The sequence below is a fragment of the Amphiura filiformis genome, chromosome 10 (assembly GCF_039555335.1).
Source record: "Amphiura filiformis chromosome 10, Afil_fr2py, whole genome shotgun sequence".
Taxonomy (NCBI): Eukaryota; Metazoa; Echinodermata; class Ophiuroidea; order Amphilepidida; family Amphiuridae; genus Amphiura; species Amphiura filiformis.
This window is the reverse complement of record NC_092637.1, coordinates 64839577-64852905: the sequence shown is the minus strand read 5'-3', so window position 1 is coordinate 64852905 and position 13329 is coordinate 64839577. Positions and strand designations below refer to the sequence as shown.

General features: G+C 35.5%; 1 protein-coding gene across 1 annotated transcript; it reads right to left on the bottom strand.

The window, feature by feature from the left end:
- Positions 1-266: 266 nt before the first annotated feature.
- LOC140163174 (CMP-N-acetylneuraminate-beta-galactosamide-alpha-2,3-sialyltransferase 1-like) lies at positions 267-13329 on the bottom strand. Its single transcript, XM_072186560.1, has 8 exons — positions 13128-13329; positions 11257-11790; positions 10536-10707; positions 9721-9874; positions 4919-5027; positions 4303-4412; positions 3459-3574; positions 267-923 (listed from the first exon to the last, which is right to left on the bottom strand). Exons 2-8 carry the CDS (start codon positions 11617-11619, stop codon positions 691-693), a joined length of 1257 nt encoding a protein of 418 aa, XP_072042661.1. The 5' UTR covers positions 11620-11790; positions 13128-13329; the 3' UTR covers positions 267-690.

Genomic DNA, 13329 nt, shown 5'->3' with positions numbered 1-13329 from the left:
AGGAATTCTTACTATAACTGCTAATTGTATCCGAAAAGCCTAATTTTTGAGCGTTTTGGACCAAATTGACTGCCCTTAATTCCTAAATTAAAACGTAAAGCACAATTTGAAATTTTTATTCTAATTTGGTTACTTCTGTGTAAGAATCGTGTGCAGTAAGAAGTTGGTGGCATTCTGCTTGATAAAGTTACAATTCGTTTTTGAAAGATGCCACTTTGAACACTTTAAGAGCAGAACTTGTATATACTTTTCATGTTCACGGGGTAAATGACACTACCAGAAATCACAAAAAAATAAATAATGCTAGAAAAATATTCTTTATGATGTTTTTTTTTTCTAGAAACAAGTTAAAAAGTTAAAATTTCACATTCACCAATTTGGACTTTTGGCACACTTTGCCTTTGCCCCTGACCACTGTGCGGCCGTGCCCAAGGACAGTGTGTGCATTTGGTTTATGCCGGTTCCATGCTCGCGCTCGCTGACACAGGTTTTCTCCGGGATCTCTGGTTTCCTTCTGCTTTCGAAAAATCGGTGATTAGTTGTTTAGTTATCAAAAACTTCACCCAATGGAATTTGGGGAGAAAAATTGGTGGATGTTACAATCTAAGTGCAGATAGTTCTGCGCCAGGTTCGGCTGCAACTGGTCTAGTTGATGCGATCTGATTGTGATGATTCACCATGGCAGCGAAATTACACCGCTTTACAGCATTTCAAAGATCTCGTTTGAAAAGCTTTATAACACCTTCTGAATGAAGTTTTTCCACAATTCCTTTCGTTGGCAATATCGTGTGCACCAGTTGGTGAATGTGTAATGTTGATAAATTTTCTGTCGTAGTAATGCACCGTAAATCGTGGATCATATCCAAACCCATAGATAGTTACTTCATCGCATAGATAAATGGCAGTGAACACTAATAAGGCACCTAATTATAAGATAACAAAATGATAAGAAATAATAAATCAATAGGGCAATAATAAATAGCAAAAAAGTGTATGTAAACATCTCAAAAAAAGTAACTGATCCCCCTTAAATAATGACCATTATTCAAAAACGGGTGATTGTATTACAAATCTGTAAAATGCATTGGAAGCAGAATTTATTTCTGCACATTGTGACACCTCATTTGTAGCAATTGATTAAATATTGACTTCACAGCGTACATTTAAATCAATGTACCCCAAGATTTGAAAGTTGCAGTAAATTCTATTGAGTTTGCATTCAGTGTAATGGAAGGCAATCAGTTGAATGATATCTGAGTGTTTTTGTATTGTAAAAATTTGTATGTAAGTGCAACTTTCAAATCTGGACCTCACTACATTAAATTGACCGATGTTTTATTGTTTTCTGGGCTATCGTATCAAATGAGGTGTCAACATGCGCAGAAATAAATTCTGCTTCCAACCCATTTTACAGATTTGCAATACAATAGCCCCTTTTTTAATAATGGCCATTATTTAAAGGGGGTTAGTTACTTTTTTTGAGATGTTTATTATGCCCCCTTACATGGTAACCTTATCTTGATGTCAAGGTTAATCTTGGATGTGGCTTTGCGAAAAAAACTGTGGGATTCAATTCCAACAAAAGAAGAGTAAGTCTTACTGTTTTTGTAACGCCGTTTTTAATACAGTGTTATATTAAAATGTACCCAGCAAACACAAAACGTTTTCGACATCATTCGCAAAAGGTTATAAAAAGGTTGTCAGAAAACGTTTAAATGTCGGGTTATATAAAGGGTATATTAAGAGTATAAAACGTTTTCATAACATTAAAAAACATTTTCTGATAATCTACTGGCCAGCATACACAAAATGTTTTACAGAAAACGTTAAAATGTCGGGTTATATAAAGGGTATAAAAACGTTTTAATAACATAACTTGATACAAAACATTCTATACAGAATGTTATTTTGTGGTTGAAAAAATATTTTGCGAAAAATGTTTGCCCAAAATATTTGCAATAACGTTTTAAAAACGTTTTCATGACTTTTATATAACCCGATATTTAAATGTTATTAAAACGTTTTGTAAAAATGTTTGCAAAAATAGTTTACAAGAACATTTTGAACACATTTTAAAAATATTGTTGCAGTGTGTTTTCATACAAAACGTTTTAAAACGTTTTCATGACCTATATATAACCCGACATTTTTATGTTATTAAAACGTTTTTAGCTAAACCAAAAGCCAAAATATAACTTATTTAAAACGTTTTTAAATCGTTTTTGTGTTTGCTGGGTATTGTAGTTTTCAATCTCAAAAGTGGGTTCATATGTTTTATTATTTACTTACAATCAGTTTAATACCCTTAAAACAATACCAGGTGATTTGCATAAAGACTATAATTATTCCTATTTAAAATTTAGTTTTCACTGATTACATTGTCACCTTTTCATTTCGAGCCAAACAAAATGAATGTGGTAAAACGAACAAAATTGCTATTTCCTTACAGCGCCACTCGCCGATCGTATGACATGCTTTATTCAGCGGAGATTCACGCGGCTGGGATGTAAAAATAAGACGTAAGACTAATAGCAACATGCACAGAATTTATACGTCAGTGATTTCATAATACACGTATATATGAGCTCACACGCACGAGAAGTGTTAGCCATCATTCAATCGGAGAACTCGGAATAAAACCGGAGATGTCTGGACTTAATATAAACACTTTATTGTAATCAAAGCACTTAGGCTTAGTCTCTCCGTGGTATTTTAGTACACCATTGGGCATTACAATCATGCACAAAGTAGAAATTCGAGAACAATTTAGGGCGTCTGACTGGAGGAAATCTTCTTCTTCTTCTTCTTCTTCTTCCTTATAAGTGCCTCCCTCATATGTATGAGTATTGTCGCACTGCGTACAGACAAGCTGTACTTATTTTTTACTCTGGAACCTAGAGTAGATGAGTGTATTTTGAAGTACAGTCAACATGACCGGGATGATGCCCTGCTCTTTTCGAATAGCCTGTGACGTTCTTTAACGTGCACACTACATTAATGTGAGAAAATATGCATGTACACGGGACCGACAGCTTAAAGTGCCCTCCGAAGCACTAAGCAAGTAGAGTGAAGTGTCTTGCTCAAGGACACAAAGAGCCGGACCTGGGATTCGAACCCTTGACCCTTGGGTTCACAGTCCTATGCCTTAACCGCTAGGCCACCTCTTTCAGCAATTCTTCGTAACCGGCTGAAAATAATACGCTGGCGAAGTGACATAGTTCACCGTCTGTAACAGTTTGTGGTTACATCAGATAGGCCTATCGGCTTTTTATCAGCTTTCCAGAAAGTGACCTGCACCTCAGGCAAGTGGCTGCCAAATACGCAGTCACGCTAGAAGCATTTGTGTTTAATACTACCATGATTACTATCCCTTTAGCTAAACCCTGGTAAATGTGACCGATTTGCTTAATGGCTCTGCGTTTATGGTTAATATATTTAAAGAAAAAACATTAATTTACCTGTGGTTGGTCTGTAACCTTTCAGGTCCATGAAATGTGTAAAAATATAACGAAAGAAGTCTGGATGGGTGATCTTGACTCTGCTTTGATCTAGAAGCGGCGGTCTGAAGAATTTCCTGAAAGAAACAATCGATGGAAGTACAAAGTTGGTACTAATCGTTATTATAATAATGCATATATTACGCGGGTTAAGAGTGTAAAGTTAGTTATTTAACGTGAATGTGAAACTTCACTCCCTTTGTTGTAACAGTTGAAGACCTGAGCGCAAGAAGACCGTAGGTCCATTTGGCCCCTCAACATGTATACACTAATGTTCCGTATAGTTTCTTAGGGTTTTATAATGTTTAATACATGTTCCAGGGTTGAAACATCATGAAAGGTTGTGAAAAAATTGTTTTGGCCCCTGAACATGTATAAAACATTACCAAACTATACGAAACTATACGCAACTGGAGTGTATACATGTTGAGGGGCCAAGTGGACTTACGGTCTTCTTGCGCTCAGGTCTTCAGTTGCTGTGTGATATATTTTTGGAGATATGGATGTTTGTGATCTAAGCAAATCAAATTGGGCCATTTTGTGGATAGCAATATTTCTATCTTAAAGCACTCATATAATTGCGTTTAGCTTGTTCCATTGCCCTTTTGTTTGTCCTTTTTCTTGCTGTTGCTTTTCAATTTATGTTTTGTTCGCTTTGCATGTAGGACCTTTCTTTAACTTAGGTGTTGCCTGTGCTTATTGCCAAATGTAATATACAAAATCGGCAGGTCTGGATTTTTATATCATGTCCATACGATAAGTCGTCCGAAGTATTTTAAGAAATTATGACATGTACCCTACTTACTTCATTTTTCCTTCAACACTGAAATTACGGCTACTATTATCTCCACGTAACATACTCTCGGCGTAATAAAGATCTACTTTCTTGAATGGAGTAAAAAGGTAAGCAGCATTCTGCAATAATTATAATAATGATAATAATAATAATTATTTTTGTAATCATTCACGAATGTAGGTGGGATGGATATAGAGGTAAACATACACTTGTTCGCTGGTATTTTCGCATTAGTTTTTATTTTAATACATTTCAATATTTTGATGTACAATAATTGTACCTGTTTATGTACCAGTGATAAAGTCTATTATATAAAAAGTAAATAAATAAACAAATATGTGATTTTATTTATACATATGTGGTTTTAAAGACAAAGGTATAGTCTTAATGTGATCATAAGGAAATTCAATCAACATATTCAATATATGATGTCAAAGGTCAACTTTCACTGAATAATGACCGCCCTTCCACGGATTGGCGGGAGTCAAGACGGATTGTAAAGCAATTGCTGTTTTAGAGCAGTGGCATTTTGCAAGAGCTAACAGTTTACAAAGATTTTACACCTGTTTCCCCGCCAGTGAAATAATTGAACATGATCTTGTTTAAAGGTACATAGTAAACCTACCGGATCCTTAACATTCCGGACATGTTGAGATTCCGGGAAGAATTCATAGAAACTCGTTTTCCTGCCGACATCTGAAGCGTGTTTTTCCGATGTTAATGCATGATTTACCCTGTTACGCAGCCCAAATAAATAATTTAAAAAAAACGAAACAAAAATAAATAAGCAATTAAATAAATGGAAATTAATTAGACATGTACTGACTGTGCTGGTTTCTTTTCTTCCTTGTGTTTTTTCTTATTTTGATTTGTCTTATGACTATGGTAACAGGCCACACGTGGCTGGGGAAAGGTTTTGCATGAGAGGGTAGTGGGCTATTGCAGAAATTAACGGCACCTACGATTCTTAGGTTATTTACTAGGCTAGTCAAAGTATGAAAGCACTCACCACTATTTGCAATAGAATCCATTTAATTATCATTCGTTTCAGAAAAGCATACTAAATAAGACATCAAAAGTCCCGGTAAATCCCCGTAGTAGAACAGTTTCTAATTTGCATAAATCCAAAATGGTCGCTTATACAACGGTTAAAATTTCAAAGTTGGTTGAATATATATAAAACCATATACCAATGTATTCCTCACGTCATAAGGATTTCAAACATATAGTTTGACGTATCTCCGATGTACAATTCTTTAGTTATAGGGTACACATATAAATGTTTAAATTTTGATTCCACAGGGGACAAAAATTGACAAATTCTCTGATTTCATACTTTGACTAGCATGCTATGGGTAAATATCGAATACTATCTATGGTTTTAATAGTCGTCAATGGTCAACAGCATTGAGGTATGTGTAGCGCCGGAGGAATCAACGGTATGGTCAACGACAAAACACAATTACACAAAGCTCACATCTGGCATCCAGGGGGATGGTTTGTACTGTAAGAACTCAGGAATGGTCCTCTACTGTTGGTACGGAAGGACCTGGCCACCCACCGTACTATTTGGCCTCGAATGTAAATATGAGAGTACGAAATCAAAGGCATACGAGGGTATCAGAAGGTGCGACCCGCAGGCCGGAAGATACGTCAATGGCTATTATACTGGGGAAGAGAGAGAGATGCTGCTCAGAGTACACCTGTGGGTGATGACAGATCAGAAATAAAGCCTGCTACAGGAAGTCCTGTTCTTGACGGTCCCAGGAAGGAAAGGAACATCACCCCTTTAAGGAAGCCAATAAATATTGCTACATGGAATGTACGCAGCATGTCAGGAGGAAAGATTGAAGTTGTGGAGACAAGTTTTGGACAAGGGAGGTACACTACAGATGATGGAAGTATGTTCATCTATTCTGGAAAAGATGCTGGAAGGAAACGAGGAGGTGTGGGTTCCATAATAGAAAGAACCACAGCCAAGTGTATTTTGGGATATAATCCAATAAATGAGAGAGTGGGGACTGTAAGACTACAAGGACATCCTTTAAATATTTCTATCATAGAAGTTTATGCCCAACATTGTCACTCAGCAAGTATATCTTCCACTGAATGAGGTTTTCGTCCCCAAAAGTATAACCTAGGGCAGATCTTTGGGGCCCGAGCACTGATGAACACCATCGCTGTATTTAGATGTTTTTGCTGAGTTGGAACTCTTGCCATGTTCAAAGACTTTGGTCTGACGCGGCATTTATTTAGTAACAGCACGCATCCAACACTCCACGTTTACCATGCACTTTTCAGGCTTTGCAGTGGCAAGGGGTACGGGACAAGAGGGTGTCACTCTTAATTTTGTTCTGCCACTACTATTATGGATGCTTTTTTGTTTGTACGAGGCATGAAGGGTCGAAAAATGCTGTGAATGCTGCAAATCAGCGGCATTACATCTGTCCAGGATTCGAGAGTGGCGAATGTTAAATCTTTGCATGTAGGCATAAACATTTTAAGTACAGGGTGTCCCAAAAAAAAGGAGGCCCCTCATTGCGCCCTCTTTTTCTCCTATTTCTGAAAAGTTGATCAAATATATTTTGGTATGTGAAGAAACCTTTAATCGTTAGCTTTAATAAACCAAAACAATTATTTCAATCGGCTCACAACTCTTGAAGATATATGCTTTTGAATAAAAGTACCCGTTTTTCACTCTGTCCACGGAAAGCTAACAGAGTGGTTGGGATGCCTCATGCTGTGGAGTGGCCTGCACGATCACCGGACCTCACACCACTTGATTTTTTCCTTTTTGCAAAATCCAAGATCTTCGCAAACGTATTACTGAATGCAATGAGGACCAGGGCTGAAACCTGTATTCGCCAAGGAGGCAACCAGGTAGAGGGCAGAGCAGCACAGTAAAGTCACTTCAGAAGAACTAAAGAAAAACCAACCAGCCTTTTAGGGCTACCTTTTATCCTAAAAAGAGAAATGACTTATGTTGTAAATAAAAATTGAAAGCAAGAAACAACGAAGTAAGAAAGTAAGAAACATAATAAAACAAAAAAAGGCATTAATAACCAAGAAAAAATAAGTAATTGCAAGTAAAGCAAAAGAAGTCCCATTTTACCAACAAATTAATGACACTATTAACAAAATCCATTGCCCATAAACCCACCGGTAAAGCCCATTCCATAAATAAAGTTATTTTACAAAGTTATCATTGAGGAATGTTTGATATTCATGCATGGTATGTGTACTCCTTTTCAATCTTTGAAGTAGCCAAACCTTCTCCGTGGACAGAGTAAAAAACGGGTACATTTCTTTAAAAGAGCATATCTTCAAAAGTTGTGAACCGATTGATATAATTATTTTGGTTTATTACAGCTAACAACTCAAGGTTTCTTTACTTACCAAAATATATTTGATCAACTTTTCAGAAATAGGAGAAAAAGAGGGCGCAATGAGGGGCCTCTTTTTTGGGACACCCTGTACATATTATAGGCCTATATAAGATTTTTTTGATGTCAATCCAAAATGCAACTTCATTTATGAGGCTATTCTGTAAAGACCATACCTCATCCAACTTACCTTGTTTTTAAAATCAAAGGACCATCTATATTATGTGATTAAACTTTTGGCACACAAGTTATTAATTTTGTTTCATGGGGTTCCCATTTTGGATATGATTCAACAACCTTTCAACGATTTGTGATTAATGATAATGTTATTATTGATAGAGATTAGAGAAAATTATCATTATAATAAAAATGCTCCACCGTGAAAAAATAATATACGGCCAAGTGCATAGCATTCCCCGGCCCATAAATGCGGGCATCCTTTCAGCAAACCACGGCAATGTACACGGCCCATTTTACTGGTTGGAAAACCCCGGGTAAGTTACGACCCAATCCCGGGTGTCACCCGGGTAAAGTCCCCGGGGTTTTGGCCGATGTTATTCTTATACCAGTCCCGGTCAACACCCGCCTCCCCCGGGACAAATTTTGAGTCAAATCCCGGGTCACATGATGCAATTGACAGGTGCATTAGGGGTAGGGTCAAAAGTGTCTGGAAGCGCCCATTGTTCTACTAGCGATCATGCTGTCTCTAGGATACTCTGGTAAGCTTCTTAATATGTTATATGGGTGTATTAGTATCACGTGTAATTTGGGATGTTCTATTTGGTGCATTGTTGTGGCCATATTGCGTAACCAGGCGCTATATGTGACGCGTTGGTACGCACCAAAAACTTATTATTTACAACTGGTTACTGGTGTTGTTGACCTACCGTGTCCAAAAAATCTTAACAATAGCAATAACTATCAACATCTCAAATGGCAGGGCCATCCGTGCAACGGTAGGAACATGTTAATATCGAGGGCTTAGAGCCATATGTAGCTATGTCCACAATTACATGTTACTCATGTCGGCAACACAATATGCATATGGTTAATTCTGCTCTCCATAATCAATGCAAGTGACTTTGGGGTATATGCATGGTTACTTGGTTGGTTACCCAGCAAACACAAAAACGTTTTAAAAATGTTTTAAATACGTTATATTTTGGCTTTTGGTTTAGGTAAAAACGTTTTAATAACATTAAAATGTCGGGTTATATAAAGGTCATGATAACGTTTTATAAACGTTTTGTATGAAAACACACTACAACAATATTTTTAAATGTTTTCAAAAAATGTTATTGTAAACTATTTTTGCAAACATTGTTGCGAAATATTGTGTCGATACTTAAATAACGTTATGTTAAAATATTTGAACCCAGCAAACACAGAAATGTTCTTAAAATGTTTTTTCAAAACCTTTTAATAACATTTAAATGTCGGGTTATATAAAGGTCATGAAAACGTTTTTAAAACGTTATTGAAAATATTTTGGGCAAACATTTTTCGCAAAATATTTTTTCAACTCCCCAAAATAACATTCTGTTTAGAATGTTTTGTATTAAGTTTTCAAGAATGTTTTTGGAATGTTATTAAAACGTTCTTATACCCTTTATATAACCCGACATTTAAACGTTTTCTATAAAACGTTTTTGTTTGCTGAGCAGTAAAAAAAAAAAAAATGTTTTTTAAGGTTATGAAAACGTTTTATACTCTTAATATACCCTTTATATAACCCGACATTTAAACGTTTTCTGACAACCTTTTATAACCTTTTGCGAATGATGTCGAAAACGTTTTGTGTTTGCTGGGTAGTCACGCAAGTGTCCATGTACATACCCCAAAGGCACTTACATTATATTTTAAAACGCATAATTAACCATCCATTTGTTACCGAAATGAGTAACATGTAATTGTGGACATATAGCTACATCTGGCTCTAAGCAACACTGGAACATGTTGATATATAGCTATTGACATTTGACCCACCGCGATCCGTGTAGCGGTGGGATCATTTTGATATGTAGCTATTTGACCTTTGACCTACCTGAATACGAAATCATGGCTATCAATTTCTTGTCCTGCATTAGATCCGTTCAGGATTCCACCACATCCGACTACGGCACACCGAACACACTTGTCGCTCAAGTCCGTTATAGGCACATTGATGAAGTTTGGATTGGTCACTATTAACCCAAGAACTGTGGAAACAATAGAAGAGTTTGGTTCCAAAAGGCATTAAGTCCAAAGGCTGCTTTGTGGAATTTGTTATTTGAAGATATTCTTAAGAGTAGTTTGAACCTTGCCAATCTAATAACATTAGCAGTAGAATAGTTATAACATTTTTTTTTCATATCTTTAAAACATAATTGCACAGTCCAATGGCAGTCATTTTTAAACCTGAGGCTGATATTGGAGAATTTTAGGGGACAAAATGATATTGAAAATAGTTAGAGAATAAGTTAGAGTTACAAACATATCCATTACAATCGTTAAATGTCATTTATACTTTTAAAATGTAAAAATATACCAGATAAATGTGACATAAGGCAGCTATTGAATTTAATGCCTTTTGGAAACAAACTCTTTAATTATTTTTTAGGCTAGCTTAGTACTAATTAGAAAAGGGCTACTCCGATCACAAAACTATGGACAGTGTAATAGCGAGACATTGTGTAAGAGCTGTATACTTGATTTGCTGTGAGTGGCCTTCTTCTTCTTCAAATTCGCTTCTTTATTTTCTCTCATAATAGGACATGCTTATATAAACTTTTAAGCTTGGCTTGAGCATTTTCTCTTATCAGGACCCGGCCCTAGAGTGTATCCACCGCCCTATAATATACCGGCCTTATTATACTCAACTGTTTCTGTCCACGGTGGCATATCCAAATGGCATTCCATAATGGGAAATTTTGAAATAATTGTCGAAGTTGTATATGTCCTTCTCATCCAGGAACATCTTAAGTCCAGGTTTAAATCGCTCTTTGAACCAAGATGAATATCTTGCAATGGTACCTAATGTTTTAGGACATTTCTGTAAAAATAATAAAGATGTGAAATAAATAGTTAAAACAGGGATTCTCTTCAAGTTAGTCTTTTTGGTTTTTGTTTGTTTAGCACTGTTTTTTCTCAAACACGTTTGTAATGTTTTTAGCCATGTTCAGACCATTGCAAACTGGATAAAAATTAGTGTGTTGACCAAACAATGTACTTGTGTGTAAACATAGGCCTACTTACAAGTTGAATTCATTATTTTAAAGGAAACAGCTAAACATTACCGTTTTATTCTTTAGTTTTAATTCTGATATCAACAGATAAATTATCCATCTTCATGTAATGTTAAGTGACAATAACTAACTGACATTTCTCATGAAACAATCTCTGCTTAGGTTATACAGGGATTAAATAACTAATATCTTAATTGGATTGCTGTCTGTATGTAGGTGTATCAAACATACTAACATCAGTCTAAATATTTAGATTTTTGTACGTATTCGTACTTATCAATTTAACTCACTCTTTATTACGCGATGTTAAAAAGCAAATAGATACAAGATATGTATTGTAGGTTTGTAATACTTACGGATGGTTTGTAGTTTAGTTCCATCATATACGGCATCTTATCCATGGGAACCCCACGTGGTTGTTTAGGAAGGTTAGCTGGTCTTTCTAATAATACCGTCAAATTTCCTGGCTTTTTAGTCGGAGCATTCGAAAAATTTAACGGCAATATCAAAATTGTTTTTGTTGATTCATCTTTGTCTACAAGACTTTTAATTCTTGCATCCTGTAGAAGTCGATGTTCTAAAGAGTCTAAACCTTTCTCTAATGATGTTTTGATTGACAGACTCTTCTGAAAGTTTCCAACCAATAAAAACGCGGCATACAATCCAACAAATGCCGCCAATACAAGTAAAGAGGTTCGTGAGAAACGACGAACTTTCATGACTGCAATACAGTCGGTCAAACTCGACTGGAACTATTAGAGTGAATTTGGCGAAGAATAACCGAAGCGACGTCAATAATCACAGCATGTCCGCCACCTTCAGTTTAATTTCTATCATGATCTTCTGTTTCACGTCTCATGTGTCTTATTCAGATACGTATTGACATCATTCTGTGGGTAAAAGTAAAACTATAATAAGAAGACACACTTTTTAACACAAAGGAATGACAATTATTCTCTTAGTCCCGGGTTTCCAAAGTAACATGTAATCAAGCAGCTAGTCTGATTTTGTCGAAGGTTCCTTTTTGATATCTATTGAAGAAGAAACTGTGTACTACCATTTGATGTACCTTTACACTTTTGAGTTGAATAGAATAGGCCTATAACAAGTTTAGGACATAATTAACAGTAAATACTTTAAATCATAATTAGCTGTATATCACGTGTACAGACTAATTTTATGAAGAGCTTGTTTCCAAACCAAGAGCTTGTTTCCAAACCATGTTAAGTCCACAAACACATGTTTCTAATTTACCTGTGCAAGTCTGCATATTGCTAAGCAGCATTGCTGTGGTAAATATGGCTTGTCGATGGTACAACGCATTGATGCTATTGTCAAACTTGTCAAAGTATTTATGATTGTAACATACAAGTAAATATGGTTGTGGACTTAACACGGCTTGGAAACAAGCACTTCATATAAGAACTAAGAGAATTTTTGAGGAGATCAGTAAATTATCTTTCTAATAAAATATATTTGTGATACTCGTATTTGAGTATTACTAATAGTGGGAATATCCATTGTGTATAGGGGATCATATTAAGAAGGTCTTAAATTTGCAAACTACTTTAATAACTCATATTAGTGGGCTTAATTAATTTTAAAATATATGTAAATAGCACCCTCAATTTACATACAAATACAGTTTATAGAATAAAATTTACCACAAAACGGCAGAATGAGATGACAAATGTGATAAAGAAAAGAAAATTTTAAGTTAAAAAAATACCTAAAAATATATTTTTATATTAATGTGATATCTGTTGGTATTGTAAAGGTCTAGAATTGAAAATTACATAATGTTTTGTTAGAAACATGAATTAATAATTTTTCACATATTGATTGATCAAAGCTTGCAAATTTACACGGTCTTGTTTTGGGAGCTCCTCGCGTAAGTGGTATCAATATTTCCTACCATGACGTGGTTATAAAGGGCGGATTATTAAAACCAATTGTCAATGCATGGATACCATTGCTACGGTACTTAATATATCAATTAATTGAAAAAAAAAGCCGTAGATGTTATATATAATAATTATTAGCTTGCATACAATTAATTCTGATGAACCCCATTCCTACGAGGGGGTTGTTCCACCATCCTAAGCTTTTTCATCCATTTTATTGTGAGCGCCTTATAAATTCTAATTGCTTGATTAACATTTCAAATTGGATGTGTACACATAATTTACTAACCATTTTAATGAAGTATACATTAAAATTCACTTACTTAGTACTGTTGTAAGGACTCCATCGTAAATCTAAATCAACAGGTTGTCCGTTAATACCAATATAGACATCCTTATTCCTCAGCTACCACGCTAATGGAATTCTAATCGTTGCCTATGACAACCGATATATACAATGTCGTTACTGTGTGTTTTTATTTTTAATTATATGCATGCACTCGTCACGGTATGCGTTTTCGGTGC

Bases quoted from the DNA above. Each gene is read 5' to 3' on its own strand.
- LOC140163174 (XM_072186560.1), bottom strand. From the start codon at position 11,619: ATGAAAGTTCGTCGTTTCTCACGAACCTCTTTACTTGTATTGGCGGCA. The intron at 4,413-4,918 runs GTAGGTTTACTA...TAATTATTGCAG, and splicing joins TCCGGAATGTTAAGGATCCG to AATGCTGCTTACCTTTTTAC. The intron at 3,575-4,302 runs GTAAGTAGGGTA...TGTTTCTTTCAG, and splicing joins AGTGTTGAAGGAAAAATGAA to GAAATTCTTCAGACCGCCGC.